The following is a 20984-nucleotide window of genomic DNA, read 5'->3' as shown; positions in this document are numbered from 1 at the left end:
TATGTTAACATTCCAGTCACTTCTCTTTGGCCTTCATGTAGCATAGGAATCCTTGTTCTGTTTATTCAGAATTGCTTTGGGAGGTAGGCACGGGACAGAAGGCATGTTCCTTCAATACTTGCATGTGAACAGGCCCAGGCTGAGTGCTCATTGTGTGGCATCTCATGTCCTTCATGTGAATGAGTTTGGAGTCACAGAGGCCCTGATGCTGCTGGTCATTGACAACCCAATTCTCAACTGTGACTCAGACCTGGGATGCCCCTGAAACTACTCACAGAAACATGTGCCTGCCACAAGCAAGAATTCCAGGAAGTCTTCATAGCCCAAGGGAAATTAATTTTTCCTTGGCATGGATTTTCCACTTAGGGAACTGATTTCATCCTATTCTGTGTGTTGGTCTCACAGGGGTGACCTGTACCCAGAACTCCCAGTTCCCTCAGATTGATATGTTGGGGTCCATGGGTCATGGATCTGGCACCCTGATGGCTTTCTCTCATCTCAGCTGATATCACCAGGTGTTGGAGTCATATCCCAACAGTGAGGAGGCAAGCTGTGATGTTTTATGTCATATTTCATTTTCTTCATTTTATTTAAAGATCATTTGATCATATTTCAGAATTATAGGAGGCCTGCTTTGGTTTCTAACTAGAGAAGCTTTCTTATTTTTTTCTTACATATCTTTTTTCTCTCTTTGTTGCAAAACAAGTTATCATTTAGCTATAGAAAAGCAAAATTGTAGATAATTCTCTTGGCAGAGAAAGATAAGTTCCTAGTGTTAACAGGTGGTGACCCAGCAGCACTGTGGCTCTCCTAGAGTTCTGCTCTGCACTTGAATCACAGCACTCAGGCAAATGTCAACTGGTCATAGCAGACCATGCCTTGAGGACCCTCACTTATTTGCAGTTTTCAGGGTAGCACACTAAGGGAGGCACGCGGCCTAGGAGGAATGTGGTGCAGTAACCTGGGGCTTCCCTGGTACTGCCTCTGGCGTGCCTTCCCTCAGGTTTCCTGGGACCCCATTCCTGATCCTCCTCTCTTATCTCCACCTCTGAAGGCAGGCTTTCTCGGGGCTCAGTTTGCCCTGTGACTGCCTCTCTTTCCTCTCTTCTCACCTTTTTATCTGGGGTATCTCCCAGCTGTGGTCTCCATTTCTGCTCTCCAGATGTATGCATTCCAGGTACCTCCGTGGAGTGTGTCCATTTGGTCTCACCAGAAACAAGACTGCACTTGTGTTTCTTGTGTCCCTGCTCATCTTGCCAGGAATGACAAGCAGTGCTACTCTTGATTCCTGTCTTTCCCTTGTCTTCCCACCTTCTCTCATTTGGGTTCAGGGGTTGCCAGTCTTCCAGATGTCTCTGTCCTGCCTTTCCCTCTTCACCCCTTCACCCTAGTGGAACCCCAATCATGTCTTCTGGCTCTCCACTCCAAACCTTTGTTCACAAAATAGACACATTTACTTTCAGAAGGAAATCCCACCTACTTATGACCTACAGTACCCCACCTACTCCAGTTTCCTTTCCAGCCTGTCCTGCCATCTTGTCTTACAGCAGGCTGAGTTGGCCCTGCTCACAGCTGTGACATGCTGATCCCTTTGCTGTCCTCAGCTCCCAGGTCCCAACTGAGGTTCCACCTCCTCTGATCCTCTCTGACAAGGTCATCTTACTCTTTGTCATTGCAGCCATCTTTTGTGACTTTCTTTCCATCTGTGCCTTCCTTCCCAAGCAACAGGATAGAGTTCAGGCTGCTCTTATTCCTGGGGCCTCATGGCTTCTGGCTCTACAGTGTGTACTTGGGGAAAGTTTGTTATATAAATGGAGAAACTGATGAAAGTGGCCCTCGTTCATATCAGTGTTAACCTTGTTTCAGAGATGGGACAGCCATACTTAAACATAACAAAAGTGAGCTCCCAGTCAGGAAACTGAAGGGCTGTATAGGTCCAGGTTTCCTTTTCATTTTGTGCTGTGAAAATGCCACAAATGCACTGATGTATCTGGTAGAAATAGCAGCGTTTCTGTTCCAAGACAAGCAGATTACAGAGAGTGATTCAGAGATTGCCAAGGGCAGGTGGAAACTTTTCTACTTTTTTTTTTTAAGAGAGAGAGAATTTTTTTAACATTTATTTTTTAGTTTTCGGTGGACACAACATCTTTATTTATTTTTTATGTGGTGCTGAGGATCGAACCCAGTGCCCCGGGCATGCTAGGCAAGCGCGTTACTGCTTGAGCCACATCCCCAGCCCACTTTTCTACTTTTATAAAATGCTTCTTTTCCTTAATATTGGCTTTTTGATGTGTACATTTAAGTTACTGATTTCATTTTGGATACAAGAAAATAGAAGGGAAAAAACCACAAGAGAGTATATGACAGAATTCTCATTCCACTGCACTCTGAACCTCACTGGCCCCTTGTGTCTGGTGTCATCGTATCTGTCCTACAGCCAAAAAGGTTAATCCCACCAGTATCTCCCTGGTCACCATGTTTATGCACAATGTAGAGGGACCCTCTGCAGGAGAACTGCAAAAAGCAAATGAAGTGGGTACAGCAAACATAGGAATAGGAAGAAAAGCCAAAAGGTGTATATGGACAGCAGGAAATATGCACCTGCTTTCCTTTCCTTCTTGTAATCAAAGCTCCCTGTAGGATTCTACAGATATAGGTGTATAAACATCTGGACATTTGGCACTGTGAGGCTTTCAGACCACCCTTTACCTACACCTTCTCTATATTCTTGAAAAAGAGTCTTGGCTATGATTTATTATATTGTACTGTTTGTATGCCTTTAGGGTCATAGTTATAAGAAACTCTGGAATATTTTACTGTCTTGCTACATAAGTGAATTACACTTTCTCCAATGCCCCCTTTTTTTTTTTTAACTTTGGAATTAGGACACTCATTTCAGAAATGAGTCTCTGCAAGGAAGATTTCTTGATGTGTGCCAGCGTTGGTTTGTATATTTGAGGTGCTCAGAAACTTGCACTTTCCTAATGGACATTTAGCTCATGAACATTTTTCTATTTCTTCCCTCTCTAGGCTTTAGAATGGATTCATGACAACGGGGAGTTCTACCTTTCCACACATACCTCAACAGGGTCCAGCATACAACACACCCAGGAGCTTCTGAAAGAACACGAGGAGTTTCAGATAACTGCGAAGGTAAATTCAGTGGGAGTGGACTTTTGTGGACCCTGGAAGTCTGCCTGGGTCTTTCCAGAGTAAACAAGAACAGATGCATCAGGGAAATGAGGTGTTTCTCAACAGCATCATTTAGAAATGCCTTGTGAAATGGGGGAGCAGAGGTACCAGCAGGGTCGTCACACACAGTCAGGAGATGCCTGTGCTCCTTGTCATGCTCCTCTCTCAGAGGTCCCCTCATCCCCCTCTTTATTCATCCATGTCCTTTTGCCCCACTCATTTCTGGGATTGCCTCCTTCTCTCTCCTCCTTTTTGTCTTCATTCTTTCTGTTATGCCTTCTTTTTTCTCTCTTGAGTTCTTTGCCAGTTATTTTCCAGGTGCTGGCTATTTTCATGAAATAATCTTTGATGGTACCAGTTTGACTTTTATGTACTCTGTGGATATTTTTCCCTGTCTTCAGTTGGTGGAAAGAGTTACAGTAGTATCACTTACCCTCTGTCCAGAAGTTGTCTGTGTTTTGTGGTTGGCAGAGTTTATATCAGTGTCTCTTTTGCAAGTTATTTTCAGGTTTATAAGACTGGAGGCCTTGTCGCTTTAAATCAAAATAGAATTAAAGCGTTCAGTGAAATTATATCTTTAAGAAAATACCTAAGAACACACCCACTGATCAGTTGTTTCTCCAACGCAAATGTCTGTACAAGCTAATTCCCTCTTTTATTTGTCTGTTTGTTTTGTTGTTGTTGTTTTAGTTGCAGATGGACTTTAATACCTTTATTTTATTTATTTTTTTATGTGGTGCTCAAACCCAGTGCCTCCCATGTACCAGGCAAGTGTTCTACCACTGAGCTATAACCCCAGCCCTGCCTCAGAATAGTTTTGAGACTCTTCAGGGTTGCCACCTCAACCTGTAGCATTTCTCTTTTTGTTTTTCATAGTTATTAAATGTATATTCTTTGAAATATTTTCAGAACTGCCTTTAATTTTGATGATAGACTTTGAGTTATTGGAATAAGCTGACAATAATTTCAGATTTGAGAATGGAATATAAATAATCAAGCCAAACAATGTATTTTGATTAAAAAGAAGTATTCCTATGAGTAGCATGAACCACTATTTTGGGTGACCCTAACCAGACTTTGGAAATTTACCCAAGAGGAGTTTGTAAATCATGTAGAGTGACAACTGCTACTTTGTATTATGTTTATTTATGCATTTTTATGCTTTCTGTAACCATTTCTGGCTCCTCCTGCTATTCTTTGCTGTGCTCTGCTCCTGGTTCCCCAAACTGTAAGTTTATTTCCCTTCAGATCCTGAGGGTACTGGGCTCTGGGAATCCCTGATTCCTGTCCTGGAAGATCACAGTCTAGTAGGGCGGCAGAGAGACCACCCTTCCTGCGTGGTGAGAAGACCTGGCACTGGGTGGGGGCGCTGTGGGCATTGTGGCAGGTGGGACTCGCAGAAGCCTGGGAGGCTGCTCCTAGAGGTGTACAGAGCGTAGAGCTCAGGAGAGCTGACCCACAGTGTCTGCAGGTGAGGAGTGTCGCTTTTCCTTCCTCTCGAACTACCACACATGGGCTATACGCTGCTTGGTTTTGTTAGTATTTAGATATAAAAATCATAGTTTCTCTGTGTACTATAAGATCTATATTTGCTTCTTTGACTATGCTTTGATTATAAAATTATTAATAAAATGCCTGATGGAGCACACAGAGGTAGATTTGGGATTTGCTCTTTGTGCTTCTACTGCACTCTGGAGGCCATTACAGTGAGGTGGCCTGCTCGCTGAGGACTCCGGAGGCCACACACATGGAACACAATGGAGCATGCATTCTGATATCCTGTGTTCTGGCAACGGTGTTTCTCCAGTGGAGCCTGTGTAAAGGAATTTTTTCTTTAATCCTAAATGTCCCTTTTCCTTGAGTTTAGGGTGTGGTTATTGAAGTTCAAGCAGTAATAGGCATATTTTTATTCTTGTATCTTATAAGGAAGGTCAAAAACTGTAGGTGACATCTGACTTTTCTGTTTCTCACATACATAGAACTGTTTCTTTTGTTGGGCATATTGAATTAGTTAAGCCGGGAGGAACTGGGAGATTTTGGAAAAACACTTCTGCTTGTCTTTCCACAGCAGCTTTTCCATTGGTTCCTTGCTGCCTTTCTCTGAATCTCAGTGCCCTTGCTTTGGTGCTGGGAGGTGTCATTTGGTTTTTCTTGATGAAATGCATCTTCTCTCTTCTTGCTTATGGTCTTGGTGTCTTCTAGGAAGCCACATTTCTTTTTGTTCTGCAGAGAGCTCTTAACTTTGGCAGGATAGTCTCCCAGGCCAGTTGTGACAGTAATTACTACTGAAACATTTTTGGTGCTAATGGCATAAAGCTATAAGACCAAACGAAATTTTCTCATCACTGTCCTACTAAGACTTGCCTAGATTCCTTCTTGACTCTTAATGTGGTAATCTCTCCCAGTATGTATGCACCACCTGCTTCCAGATCCTATGGGTTACTTGAGAGCTGATCTCTGTCCTCCCTGCAAACAGTGATGACGACTCTAGGCCCAGAGAGGAGCATGTTGCACAGTTCACGGTGCCATCTGTGTGCACAGTGAGCTTTGAAACCCCCTGTCTTTCGAAGTCATTCAGAGCTCTACTGTCTTCTTCCTACACAACATCCCTTGGTCCTGATCAGCAGTGTCCCAATGCCAAATGCTTTGCCTGGTTACAAAGTGTCTGCAACAGTTGACTGTGCACCCTTTCTAGGCTTCTGACCACCAAAGAATGTGATGAACAAAGCTGTCTGTGTATGAGGACTTAAGAAGTTGTTTGGTTGTAATATTTATATACTTTGTAAGTAAAAATCTACCTTTGTAAAAATCTCTAGATTTGACAAATAGAGGAAGGATGAAAACCCTTGTAATATTTTACTTTGACGACATGGGAATATTTTTTAGTGGTGTAGGGTAGCCCTCCAGAAAGAAATTAAGTTGAATTCATCTCTCACCTTGATACCAAGATAAATACCAGAAGTTTGAAGTATCAGCAATGAAAGCATAAAAGTACTAGAAGAAATAACAGAATTTTTAAAGGAAAAAAAATCCTCATATAGGGGAAATTTGTCTACGTGACGCAAAACTCGTATAAGAAAAGATTGATAAATTCATCTATACAAATATATTTTAAAATTTCCAAAGAGCAATCCACAAATGTAAGCAAAGTCTAAGGACAAAGAGCAAACAGGGAAGATCCGAGCAAAAGCACTTTCATCACAGAAGGCTGATCCCAATAGTAAAGCACTCCCAGTGCTGGAAGGCTCTGGGCTCTGGTTGCCAGTGAGACCTGGTGAAATAACTGAACCTTTTCCTGAGTCTCCACTTGGTGGGGAGTGTGTCTGGAAGACTGAAGTGGTAGAGGTTCAGGATTGAGACAGACTACCTGCTGGGCAGATTGCTTTAACTGCTGAACCTCAGTTTCCTCACCTGTAAAATGGGGATAGTTTAAGTCCTTCATAAATCTTTGGTAATAAACTCTGAGTGAGATAAACATATGAAAAAAAAAAAGGACTTTTACAAATCAATTTAAAAAAAGACAAAATGGGCAAAAGATATTAAAGGTAATCACAGGAAAGGAATTATAAATAGCTTTTAGACAAATGAGATTTATCAGTTTTGCATCAAATAAGAAAAATGTAAATCAAAGCTACATTGAGTTCTGTTTTCACCCAATGGGTTGGCAAAGGTCAGTGAGCTGGATCACACACTGTGTGGACAAGGTGTGAATTGGGGTGTCCTCTGTGCACTGTGCGATAATGTCTCTCAGTGCTCACACACACTTGCTGTCTGTCCACCAGTGCCACAGTAATGTGTTTCAGCTGCTTGTGTCAGACATGTCACGTCACAGGAAGAGGGTTATTTCTTATATTATTGAAGTAGCAGGAAGAGGTTGTAAACAACTTGCAGCCCCATCAGTGGAGAGGGATTAACTTAGGGAACATCTGTACAGTGAAATATGACATAGCTCTTAACACAAGCCAGGGTGCTCACCAGAGTTGTTAAGTGAAAAATACTAGGTGCAGAGCAGTGTTAATTGTGTGTAAGCATTTAAGTAAAACATGTGAGGGAAAAAAGTACATGTACACATATGTGCACATGTACATTTATATAAAACATCTCTGGAGTTACTGATGATTGGGGCTGGTGGCTGGGGAAGGTCAGGTGAGAAGAGTTTTTCATTTTTACCTTTGGAAATTTGAATCCTCTGACTACATTTTTAAAATCCTAATTGAAATCAAAGTATGCCAAGATAAAAAGGGTTTGTGGATTCACAGATTCATTTTACTTAGTTTTTATGACACCATTCATTCTCTCAATTATTTATTGAGCCCCTACTATGTATCAGAAGTTACTTGGTACTGGGCTCATGGACTGTACATTCTATTTAGAGAAATAGGCAATAATATGACAAAGTAAAATACATCTATATGTGCATGTTGAGTCAGAAACAAAAAATAATAAAGCATGGGGAAAAAGAGGGTTGCAGTCTTCTATAAAAGGACGAGGGAAGATATTTTAGGCCTGAAGACCATTTTTGTTTGTTTAAATTAAGTTTATACACAAATACTTATTAGCCTACCAGCCTTTGCTTTTAAAAAAGCTTTGTTTTATCTAGTTTTATGTAATTAATATCAGTCTGTTGGTGTTACTGGTATATTCTGTGTTGTTCTGCATATGCAAAAATTTTCCTTAGTGTTTTTTTGTTTTCTGTTTTGATGTAGGCAAGCTACTTTTATTTTCACTTCTCTGTCCCCAGCACTTAAAACACTAAATAGCTTTCTTAATCTCTTAAGGATAAAGATACACACACAGAGTTTTCAGTGCCTTCCACAGGGGACCTTTGGATAATGGAAGAGCTATTAGTAAGCAAAACAGACAGACATCCCTGCCTTTAGAGGTGACAACAAGAGAACCAGAAAGACAAACAATAATCCTAAAAATATTAATAAATTTACACTCTGTGTAAGAAGGTGATGTGTGGACAGCTCCTCGAGCAGGAAGACAAGTTGTGGTTCTAAGGTGGTGGTCCATAATGGAGGTGTTGAGAAAGTCGTCTTTATTCAAGCAGAGGTGAATGAACCCTGCAGATATTGGGGGAAGTGTTCCAGGCAGAAGCAGTATGAAGGGCCAGAGGAGAGCATGGGCCTCGAGCAGGTGACGTAAGACCAAGCACTCAGCCTCAGTACTGGTGTGGAGTTGGCGGTATCTTTTCACAACTGACTTAACTGGGTGACTAGTGAGTTCATTTTACAAACTAAGATAGTTTATTTGTGTTTTTAATTCTGACCTTCTTCCTTTGGTGATTTTTAAAGTTAGTTTTCTAAATATTCATGGTAAAGATTTTCCAGTTAAAGCATACCTGAGAAAAGCAGGTTCCACAGCAGAACAGTAACTTATCTGAAAATGCCAGAGAATCTCAAAGGAAACCCAGTAGTACTCATCAATGAAGTGGATGTTGCAGGAAAAATGTGTGGAGCAATCAGAGCTGAGTGAAGTTGCTGCTTATAACAATACAACTATTGTTTTATGGTTTTCCTTAACTTTATGCAGAGTAATAAAGTTGTACATAGCTTAGTCAAAATTCCTTTCTGTGTACATATAAAATGAAACAACTTTCTTTGTGTGAGAGTTCTCAACCAGGAACAAAATTTAAAATAACCTCTTTGAAGATAATTACCTGACTAGTGAATTTTCCTTCTTATCTCCTAAACATTAGAAAAGAAGTAAATGTGGAGGTGCTGTGCACCTACTGGGGATTGGGGACCTCCACAGTGCACATTTACTTCTTTTCCTAAAATGTGCACATTTACTTCTTTTAGGAAAACCAGAAAGTCATTTGGAGAATAATTTACTTCTTTTAGGAAAACCAGAAAGTTATTTGGAGAATAATTGTGTAAAGCAAGGAATTGTCTTTGCACAGCTGCTTTGTAACAAATATGAACAGTGTTCAAAAAAAAAGAGTAGGATAATTGTAAATAGAACATCCTGAGTGAACATTCATTCATTCATTCATTGATTCTACAGATTTTACTGAGTATCTACTACATGAAGACATCGTTGACGGTCTAGGGTTCTTTCTTTGAGGTCATAAAAATGCCATTCACTCGGGAGATAGGTTGGATGGCTCTGGGCTTGCCTCTAAGCTTTTGCCACCAGCTGTTTTCTCTTGTGAGCCTCAAGTATAGGCAGGACCAGACTGTCACTGTGTTTGGGGCTTCTGGCAGTTGGATTCATTTGCTTCACAATACTTCCGTGTTGTTTTTTGCAGCAAACCAAAGAGAGAGTGAAGCTATTGATACAGCTGGCTGATGGCTTTTGTGAAAAAGGGCATGCCCATGCGGCAGAAATAAAAAAATGTGTCACTGCAGTGGATAAGAGGTACAGAGATTTCTCTCTGCGGATGGAGAAATACAGGACCTCTTTGGAGAAAGCTCTGGGGATTTCTTCAGATTCCAACAAATCGGTGAATGGTTTTGTACAAATAGAACAACTCATAGTCTTCTTCCCAGTGTCCTCTTTGCTAATTTAATTAACTGGCTTCATTGACTCTCATTCACAGAGTAAAAGTCTTCAGCTTGATATCATCCCAGCCAGTATCCCTGGGTCAGAGGTGAAGCTTCGAGATGCTGCTCATGAACTCAATGAAGAAAAACGGAAGTCTGCCCGCAGGAAAGAGTAAGCCATTCTTTAAGGATCTACCATGATTCACTGAAAAAGTGAAGGAAATGTCTTTTGCACAAGCAGGATTCTCTGTGTGGTTTGCTCAAGTGTGCTTAGTTATTGCAACACAGACTGTGGAGTGCCCGCAGTCCCCTTGTCACCTGGTTCAGACACAGTATCATGTTGCCTTTGTCCCTGTCCCTGTGTGGACACTAATAACACAAAGGTAGGTGTTTGAAAGTTGCCAGTTAGTAGACTGTACTATATATGAATAAGGACAAAAGGAGCTCTTCTCAGTGGTTCTCATTCCTGATGAGCCCCCTCCCACCCCAGACATTAAGCCAGTGAGGAGAGATTCTAGTATTGCACAGAGAGGACGGAGGGAGGAGTGCAGCTGGCATCTCTGTGGGTCCTCCAGCCTATAACACAGAGTCCAGATGCCAGTAGTGCCAAGTTGAGAATTCCTGGCCTGTGTAGGTACCTCAATAAAATGTTTTAAAAAATCCTTATTTTCCCTTTGAATTAGTGGCTGGATACTCTTGTTCTATCTGTTCTTGAATTGCTTCTCCAAAACCCATTACTTTGGACTTAATACTTTTAGATCCTTCAAGATCTTTGTAAAAGTAAATGGTAAAGTAAGCCTGCATCCTGAATGTGGACTGAAATATTCACTGTCTTAACTCTGTTTAAGGTTCATAATGGCTGAGCTAATTCAAACCGAAAAGGCTTATGTAAGAGACCTTCGGGAGTGTATGGATGTAAGTAAGTTTTTTTGCTTGTTTATTTAGATGAGTGTAACCTTGCTGTTCTATTTCTACCTGTTGGTGGTTCTTAGAACAGTTGCAGCTTTTTGGTTCATGTTTCTGCTCTTCTATGAAGTTCTAGGCGTGCTTTTCGCTCATTACAGAGATGACACAGCGTTAATCCTCTCATTCACTTATCACATGATGGCCTAGCTGACATTCTCTTTGCACAGAATTTTACAGCAGCTTCAGAGAAATGTGCCTACTAATTATGGCAACTGATACACAGTGGTATCCTGAATATTTTATGTACCTTAGGGAATAGATTAATTCCAAAATTTGAAGCTGGGAATAAGTTTTAGAGCTGAGCAGTATAGGAAGTCTTTTCAAAATGTTAATAGCAATTGAAAGACTTTCATAAAAGACTTTATAAAAGCCTTATGAAAGGTTTTATTCTTCAGATATAGTTTCATTTATACATTAACTCTGAGTTTTATTTATAGGAAACATGAATAGCTGTTTCTGAAAGTTTATGTGGATTTTTGTCTAATTCCTCTGTTTCCTTCCTGCTAGACCTACCTATGGGAAATGACTAGTGGAGTGGAGGAGATCCCGCCTGGCATTGTAAACAAAGAGCTCATTATCTTTGGAAACATGCAGGAAATCTATGAGTTTCATAATAAGTGAGTAGCTTTGTCTTTGGGGAATGGGTACACTCCTGAACTCTAGATACTCTACTGAAGTTTCATCTCAAGAAATTAAAGTTTTTAATTGAACTAAGCAGTTTTCAGTGGTTTTGTTGAGATTTGAATGAAGTCTATTAGTTTTTCTCCAAAAAGATTAACATTTTAGGGACTCTTTTAATATAGATACAGCTTCTAATTCTTCCTACTTCCTACAAAAATGTGATTAGGACAACTGAAAATGTTTGTGTAGGAACTCTAACTTCTCTCAGGAGACTTCTTGGAAGTAAAGGAAAAAACTCCCCTGGGGGGTTCAGGCTGATGATGTTTCATATTTTATTACTGAGGAAGGATCAGTGTGGTCTAACTAAAATAAATCACACCTTACATTGGTCACAGAAGGTACATGATTTTATTCATTTATTTTTAAGTTTTTTAAAATTTTTTGACTGATGCAGCATTTGTACGTATTTATGATGTACATTGTGAGATCAACTCAGTATTTATCGTATCTGTCATCTTAAAATTTTATCTTTCTTTGTAGTGAATATATTCAAATTCCTTTCATATAACTATTTTGAGATATGTAATGCATTATTGTTAATTCTATTTATCATGCCATTCCATAGAACACCAAAACTACTTCTTCCTATCAAATAATAACATTGTATCTATTGACCAATCTCTCCTTCCCACCTGCATTCCTTAGCCTCTGGTAACCACATTCTACTCTCAACTTCTATGAGTTTTTTTTAGATTCCACTTAGTATGAGTTTATGCAGTGTTTAATTCATTCCATTTAACAGGATGTCCTCTTAAGTCCTTGCATGTTGTCATAAATAACAGGATTTACTGCTTCTGTAGGATTGAGTCCTAATTTACAATAGCTACAAAACACAAATATATAGGAGTCAATTTAACTAAATAGCTGAAAGCTCTCCATAGTGAAAATTGCAAACCATTAATTAAAGAAATAAAAAAATGATACTGATAAATGAAAACGTATCCTGTGTTCATGGAGTAGGAGAATTAATATTGTTAAAATGTCCATACAGCCCAGAGTAATTTACAGATTCAGTTTCCACCCATCAAAATACCAAGGACATTTTATACAGACTTAGAAGAAAAAATCTCAAAGTTCATAAGAATTTATTTTCAATATTTACAAAAAAAAAAAAAAAAAGAAAGAAAAAGCTGCAAGAAACACTCCTTTAGGTGGACTTTTTCCAAGACCAGTAGCCAATGGTAACATGATGCTAGGCCAAAACTGATGGGCCTGCTCACCTCTACTCCCCACACCCCACCAGAAAGTATGCACATGTTAAAAGGATTCTTCTAATTGAACATTTGTATCCCTGCATCATGACCTTAGCTATTAAATTCTAGGCTAAGATTTCTTTTAAAAGGTATTCAAAAACTAAACTATTAGGCGTTTAAAAGTCATAATAACTTACTCTGGCTAAGAGCTATAAATTTCAAAGCTATGAAAAATTGTGCTCTATATGTGTAATAAGAATTGTAATACATTCCACTGTCGTGTATTTAAAAAAATAAAATCAATTAAAATAGCTATAAATTTTACTAATTTTAAAAATTTAGGTGGCACCAGTTTTTCCATTTCTTGCTAGCAAAATGTTTTATACCACCTTCATGATACTTTAATATTTTAATTCTTTGCAGCATCTTCCTAAAGGAGCTGGAAAAATATGAACAACTGCCAGAGGATGTTGGACATTGCTTTGTTACCTGGGTAAAGTAGCCTCATCTGCTTGTCCTCTCAGGTTATATGATGACACTGAAGAAAGTTGAAAGGGATACTGTTTATTTCTTTCTAGTCTCTCCATCTTCTCATATCTGTAAATACAGAGAAAATCACCATCTTCTGCTCATATCTATACATATGGATTTTACCTCATAGATTTACATTCTTCAACTACTTATTACTATAGAATGGATTTTTTATTGGCTATAGTGATGGCATGAAAGAGAACGGTTAGTGTGCCAGGCCTCCGCTTGACCCTGTGGATTCATAGTTGAGTGCCTGTTCTGGAGGAGAGGCAGACACACAGTGATCCTATAGGTCCTTGGCTGTAAGCCTGCAGCGGAGGTTTTCTCAAACCAATGTGGACTGAGAGAGAAAAGGTGCCTGGCCCTAACTTGCCAGAGTTGGGGAAGTTTCTGAAAGGTGTATGATCAACAGGATGTAGCTCTTATTTTAATAGTTTATTTTATTTGAAGCTTAAATTTCTTTTATCCACAAAACTTCTTTCCTATATAAAAGGTTATCATACTGTTATTTGTTGAAGTTTGAATGACATACTCTAATTTTATTCTATAGGCAGACAAGTTTCAGATGTATGTCACCTATTGCAAAAATAAGCCTGATTCTACTCAGCTTATATTGGAACATGCAGGGTCCTACTTTGATGTAAGTAAAAGATTACTAAAGAAGCTGTGAAAAATTCTAGATTATATTTAGTATACATAAAATGCAACATTACTCATAATTTCAACTAACTGCTGGTATAATATTTTATTTTCCTTTTGATCCTGTTTATGTTAGGATACTCTTATTCTGATTTTAAAAGATCCCACTCAAGTACTTGAAGCCTTTTATATGTCAGAAATTTCATACATTATTCTTTATATGCAACCATGAATTTTTTACATATAATATTATGCATAGAGAGTATGAACTGCTAAAGTAAGGTTTTTTTTTTCCCTCTCTGTAAAGCAAAAATAATTCTTAAAAGTCTGTTGTTCATGAGCTGGGGCTGTAGCTCAGTGGTAGAGCACTCATCTTGCACGTGTGAGGCACTGGGTTTGATCCTCAGCACCATATAAAAAACAAATAAAGATATTGAAAAAAAAAGTCTGTTGTTCAAATATTACCAAAATTTGTTTTTAATCTTGAATTTTTTAATTAAGCTTTTAATCATTTATTTGTTCTATTTTAATCTTAACATGATATGAATTTCCAAAAGTGCTCTGCAGTCAAATTTTAGCATCATAACAACTAGAATCAATTATAAGTTTCATTAATTATGTTCTCATTGAGTAAAGGTATATACAGATCATCTGTTTTTTGAAAAAGATTGCAGAGCTGTTGTTTGTACAAAGGGGATGATGGAGTCTTATGATATACTATACAGAAAGTGCTTGGGTTTTCAGAGCCTAGTCAGACGAGTGCCACATACGTTTCAATCGACAAGAAGGTACTTTTGGATAGTATGTGTGCTTTGGTGCACAAGGCTGTGAGGATATCATACTTATTTTTTTGGCATCACACTTGTACATGGGCAAGTGTAATTATCTGCTTTTATATGAAAGTTTGAGAAACGGAGTAAACTAAAGCCTCTGTCTTTGAGCTGAAACCTACCTGTACCTGACCCTGTTTGGGTTGTCATTCCCATGGAGCAGTAAGCACCCATCAGTGCCTCTGTAATAGGAAGCTCCCAGCCTAATGCCACCTTTTTTTTTTTTTTAAATATTTCACACAACTCCATGTTCTTGCCATTAGATGAAGACCAGCAACCAGAAACATGCAGACTTAGAAATATTTAAGGCCCAAGCAATGATAGTATGTGGTACATTTAATGTCTGGAATCAAAGCCATTTAAGAGCCTTTGTATCCTAAAATACATCTTTAATTATGAAGGAAATCATACTTGGCCAGCTGATAGGTTTCACAAGTTGCATGCCTTCAGTATTCCGCATTGGGTTGTTTTATTTTTTAAAGAAGCTTTCTGGGATAACTGCCTTCATTCTCTAGGACATCTGTTGACCTTCAGGTATTCTTCTATCAGTAAGAATTACTGGGGCTGGGGATGTGGCTCAAGCGGTAGCGCGCTCGCCTTGCATGCGTGCGGCCCGGGTTTGATCCTCAGCACCACATACAAAGATGTTGAGGTTTGCCGAAAACTAAAAAATAAATATTAAAATTTTCTCTCTCTCTCTCTCTCTCTCTCTCTCTCTCAAAAAAAAAAAAACTAAAAATAAATAAATCTTATTTAAAAAAAAAAAGAATTACTGAACATCCACCAGGTGCTACTCTACCTCTGAGCTCTGTCATTGGTATTCAGCATAGAGTGCTAAATAAAATGGACAGACTCCTCATTTGGTGAGGAATCTAAACAACCATCAGCTTTGTGCGTGGAAATGACATAATTACAAAGTAAAGTGGGAATCCTGGTGTTAGATTTGCCATAGACTAATAATGTAGATCTTCATTTTTACCCAATTCTCTGTCCTCCTATCCAAAGTAAAATTTTAGAAGCAAAGAAGTTTTTGATAATATTTGAATATACTTTCAAGAAAATCCTATTTCAATAGGATTAAATACTTGTCAGGTATCTAGAAAACAAGTGTAGTGTTATAACCATGTTTTAATAGTATAATCCTATGATAAGATTTTGTTTTGTTTCTTTAAATACAGGAGATACAGCAGCGGCATGGATTAGCCAATTCCATCTCTTCTTACCTTATTAAACCAGTTCAGCGAATAACAAAATATCAGCTCCTTTTGAAAGTATGTATAAAGAGGGCTGGGGATGTTGCTTAGGGGTAGAGCACTTGCCTCGAAAGTGTAAGGCACTGGGTTCAATCCTCAGCACCACTTAATTAATTAATTAATTAATTAATTGTTATTAAAGAGCATTTTAAAAGTATGCATGAAGAATATTTAGGCTGCAAAATTCATGAATTATGATTTAGTGTTTTGCCATCTTTTCTTTGTATGTTACCCTGAATTTTTAAAAATAACATTTTGCAAGTTGATATATTTTATTCATTGACATCTGATTGCTCATTGTAACAGTTACATAAGAGCGTCTTCTTTGATTGTGCACCTGAACTGTACTGAATAGCCTTTGTCTCTAACATAAAATGAGATGTGAATGAGAAGCTGTTAGTTCTTGACCCTCAGTTCCCAGTTTCAGCATGCTGGCTGTGGGCCAGGCACAATACTACTTTGCACATACTAACCTACAACAATGCTGGTTTTCAGGTGTGGAGACTGGCTGGGCAGGACCAGGAAGTTGCCCAGAATCATCACTGATACATACAATTTGTCTTGGCTTTGAACCCAGCTTTTCCACTGAATCCCCTACTTCATGTAGCTCCCTCTCTGTTACTGTTAGTCATTTATCACACACATCTTGTGGAACATATTTGTGCAAATCACAGGAGTTTGAGTTAAGTTGTCCCCTGCTTTTTGTTGTTGTTGTTGTTATAAATGATTATAACTAAAATCACATTTGGAAAAATTGAATAATAATTAGTTTCAACAATACAAAAGTAAGGAAAAGTTAGAATTCATAATAAGAGTTATAATAAAATGTGTATTGTGTCATCAAGAATAAATTTTCTTAACTTACAACTAATTTTTGGTGACATTTACCATATTCTTTCTTTGTTAAATCTTATTAAGCATTAGAATGAGACCTATTAACCCCCCATAACAATATTTTATGATCCTCCTACATTACAGTGTAATTTTGCTAGATATGAAAGAAATCCAGAAGATGGAATTATGAATGCCTAAAAGCTCTTACCTTTTTTTTTTTTTTTTTTTTTTTAGTAAGAAACATTTAGAAACAACAAAAACTAATTGTGTTCTTTTATTCAAATGATACTATTATGGGACTTTTCTAATGGGAAACTTTTTCTATAGCTGTGTTTGGTTTGTTTTTGTGTTTCTGCTAAGCAAATGCTTTACTACTGAACTACATCACCAGTTCCTTTTTTGAGTGTACTATAATATTCAAGTTGTGTTAAGTGATTTTATGGCCATCACTGTAGAAATGATGTTGGTATAAACATGAAGAAGTTAGGAGGCTAATTTGTTGATAGTCACATTTTCTCTTTACTTTCTCTTTACTTTCTCTTTACCCCTTGGCATCCTCAAGATTTAAGGATTTTGTTTTTTAATCTTTGGTTCCACTAAGCTAGTGCTTCAGTTTGTAAACTTTACTTCATTGTGCCCAGAAGTTCTTCCAGGAACTGTTAAAAGCTTCCTCAATCTCCCAGAAAAGGTTTTCTGCCAAAGCAGTAGTCTTGGTATATTGCATTTGTAAAGTAGCTTTTGCCAAGTTGCTCAGAATCATAGAAAGATACCATCTGGTCATGAGTAAAGGTGTTTTTCAGGTAATTGAGTTACTCTTAACCACCAAGAGTGAGGCCATAATTGACTATAATATCCTATCCCTCTTCTGTAGATTACCAGGACGTGAAAGGCTATTGTTACTGACTGGTTTGTAGTCACTAATACCCCAGTAAGAAATAACTCAACCCACCAATATGTGATCTAATGTTCTGCTGTCACTCATTCAATGATGATGTTCCTCTGAGTATCCCTGAAATGTAGTTACGCACAAAGATCTCTCAGGGAGGTGTAGTTCATTCGTTAGAGTTCTCTTAAACATTCTGCAGACAGAGGAAAGACATTTGTCATTAGGTGTTTATGCACATTCCTGTTCTTGCTGCAGCGTTCTGGCTGACTGGTTAGGCATTGTCTCAGTGGCACAGGAGTTCAGAATCATGTCAGGGTGATGTAGTCAGCATAACAGTGGAATCTGGTATGTCTGTCAAGTGTAACCAGTAGCCAATGATGCATTATGTATTTCTACATTTTTGAGATTATTGACAGTATATTAGTTTCATTTTGAATGATGACAGTATGTAGTTTACTCTCATGTCCTGATTTGGGCAGGAAAAATCCTACTGTCCATTGAATGAGGCAGTAATTCATTTTAGGTGAAATTATGTGCCAAATTGATCAAGCTCTGTTTTTATCTTGAAAACCATCAGTTCTCATAAATTGCTTCATTTCTGCTAAGATGTTGTTCACAGAGCATTATGGTTGCCTTCTTGAATTCATGGTATTGGTCTTCTACAGGAGCTGCTCACGTGCTGTGAGGAAGGAAAGGGAGAAATTAAAGACGGCCTTGAGGTGATGCTTAGTGTGCCAAAGCGAGCCAACGATGCCATGCACCTCAGCATGCTGGAAGGTAATGGGACTCAACACATGTGCATCCTTATGACCTGCCAATACTGGTTGTAAGTGGATTTCCTAGTCCTGAGCCTGGAAAACAGCTGCTCCACACTTTGAACTCCAGCAGCAGTTGGGTCATTTACCTCAGGCTTTCTGCCAGTGCAGGGGTGGGTAATGGGTGAATGATTTGAGCCCCAAGATTGTATAACCTTGAAAGAGCTATTGTTTCCCCATCTCTATATCCATTGCTACAGCCCTGAATATAGTGGGTACCAGATACCTGCTGATGCATTTGAATTTGGTATGTAATATGGTAAAGAGAAACTAGGTAATTACATTTAAAAATCATTACAGCACTTATAATTTCCATGAATGCTTCTGTTTCATTAAGCTGTTTCTGTGTTGCAGTGTGTGGCTCCAGTTACATGAAATCATTTGTAAGATACAGTCCTACCCCATATGCTTTTGCTAGCCTGTGTCATTTCATTAGTATCATTGAGCAATAAATTAGTTAGGTCATAGGTGCTACTGTATGTAATAAAGTCCCCAAACTCAGAGGCCAAGCAGGGTCATTTTTCTTTCTCTGGCATAAAAGGTGGGTCTTGTTGGGCAGCTGTTTGTGATGTCATCAAGGACTTAGGCTGTGTTCCAGCTTATTTTTCTCCATCCTTGATATTGTTCTGCTTGATTAGGTACAGTAAGTTTTCAGGACTACATTAACATTCCATCTAGGAGAAAGTGGGGATGGAGGATTGGTAGGGAACCTAGATAGGCAGGGACTACCAGTTGTACATATTACCCTTCTCACTTGCCCAAAATGGGGACTCCTGGCTGCTCCTAACTGCAGACAAGGCTGGGAAATGAAGTGCCTATTTGCAGTGGCTCTAGAGGGAATTTCTGCTAGGGAGAAGACGATGGTGGAAATGGATGGTAATGAGCAATTTGTGTCCCAGATACTGCTTGGTTAAGCTCTGGTGGCCACTTCTACAATGAGAAGAACAGTAACAAACATCAGTGCCTGGCCAGGGCAAGGCTGGCTCACATGCAGAGTGTTCCAGGCTCACACAGGATAGTGACCAGAGATGTCTTCAAGAGGGAGGACTAGTTAGTGCCTTGAGGAAAGGCAAGACTAGGTCTGGAGCAGAGTATCTGGGAAGGATGTTCAGCCTGAGGAAACACAGACTGAAGCAATGTGAGCAATGGAGAAGCCATTCTGGGTAGAGAAGAAATGTTGTGAATGAGGGGTGAGGAGCAGAGCAAGTTAAACCAGAGTTCAGGTGATGTGAGTGCCAACCCAAGGGGACAGAACTGAAAGAAGAAAGCTATGAGGAATCACTGAGGTTTATTGTTGTAGTTTGGAACAAAGGAAAATATATGCAAAGTGGTATTTACAAAGAAAAGCCCTTTGTAGGATAGAGCAGTGGTGCAGAGACTAGAGTCAGAGAGTCAGATGGAAAATTCTAATCTGAGATTTAATTTATGGGTATCTTATAAGTGTTGAAATAGCAATATTACTTTCTTGTACATCATTTTTCCTTTTTCGTTTAAATTGATTTGCCTACATTTTTCTTGTTGTAGGGTTTGATGAAAACATTGAGTCTCAGGGAGAGCTCATCTTGCAAGAGTCCTTCCAAGTGTGGGACCCAAAAACCTTAATTCGAAAGGGTCGAGAGCGGCATCTCTTTCTTTTTGAAATGTCCTTAGTATTTAGTAAAGAAGTAAAAGATTCCAGTGGGAGAAGCAAGTACCTTTACAAAAGCAAATTATTTGTAAGTATAGACATTCAGAATTATAATTGTACAGGTAACATAATTGCAACCTTTTGTGGGTGGAGAAAAATTACGATTTGTTTCCTTCAACTTAACTTCCCAAACTATTCAAAAATGAATCTGAATTGTGATAATGTTTTCATCTTCAGTGAAATTCTCTGACACCCCTGAGTCCACTAGGGGGCATACTGGAATTTCATACACAGGAAACCTGCTCTTCCTAAGTCCTATAGCATCTAACTTGAGGAAAAAGAAAATATTTTACAAATGAATTTAAACTGTTTTTCTCTTGTATTCATTAACTAACCTCTCATATCATGACAATTATCTTTTTATTCATAAACATGGTTATATATTCAAGCAGCCTTACTGGGTGGTTCAGTATAGATTGTTAATGATGAAGTTCTTTTTAAATATAAATTTATAAAAAGTAAATGTACAAATAAATGTATGACCCTTTATAAAGCAAGGTGTCATCATTAGAAAAAATTTATATAAGCAAAGATAAGTTTGAAAACTCCACAACCCACCTATACAGAGACAGCCCCTTAAGCAGTTGGCAGACTCAGTGATGCATTTCAACTCTTATCTAACCTGTCACAGTGTCCTTCTGGGGAGAGAAACTTACCTGGTACCATTTCATTACAATAGCCAACCCAGCCAGCCTCTATGAAAGTACATGTCTACAGAATAGCTTTTTAGCCAAGGAAGTCCTCAGGTCCCCACACATCCAGTTTCCTTAGTGGGACTTCTTTCAGAGGGCTGACAACATAGAATTGCTGGGCAGAGTCCAGGGGAGGGTTGGGTCTGGTTGGATAAGACTAAGGAGAAATCACCACCTTTGCTTGAGTTCCTTTATGGCAGATATATATATCTGCCATAAAGGAACACACACATATGTGTGTGTGTGTGTGTGTGTGTGTGTGTGTGTGTGTGTGTGTAATGTTAGTAGATATTTGGA

General features: G+C 38.7%; 1 protein-coding gene across 3 annotated transcripts in view; it reads left to right on the top strand.

Annotated features, from left to right (window-relative positions):
• Positions 1 to 20984, top strand: part of TRIO (trio Rho guanine nucleotide exchange factor) — a 342164-nt gene that overhangs the window by 225022 nt on the left and 96158 nt on the right. For all 3 annotated transcript variants that reach the window (XM_081288471.1, XM_081288470.1, XM_081288472.1), the window contains exons 21-30: positions 3031 to 3153; positions 9446 to 9640; positions 9737 to 9852; positions 10529 to 10595; positions 11154 to 11263; positions 12944 to 13013; positions 13602 to 13691; positions 15699 to 15791; positions 18159 to 18270; positions 19833 to 20023. In XM_081288471.1, coding sequence (XP_081144597.1) covers positions 3031 to 3153; positions 9446 to 9640; positions 9737 to 9852; positions 10529 to 10595; positions 11154 to 11263; positions 12944 to 13013; positions 13602 to 13691; positions 15699 to 15791; positions 18159 to 18270; positions 19833 to 20023 — 1167 coding nt within the window. The remainder of the gene's footprint in view (positions 1 to 3030; positions 3154 to 9445; positions 9641 to 9736; positions 9853 to 10528; positions 10596 to 11153; positions 11264 to 12943; positions 13014 to 13601; positions 13692 to 15698; positions 15792 to 18158; positions 18271 to 19832; positions 20024 to 20984) is intronic.

The sequence above is a fragment of the Spermophilus citellus genome, assembly GCF_964194105.1.
Source record: "Spermophilus citellus genome assembly, chromosome: 1".
Lineage (NCBI taxonomy): Eukaryota > Metazoa > Chordata > Mammalia > Rodentia > Sciuridae > Spermophilus > Spermophilus citellus.
The sequence above is the reverse complement of the archived record's forward strand: the minus strand, read 5'-3'. Positions and strand labels throughout refer to the sequence as shown.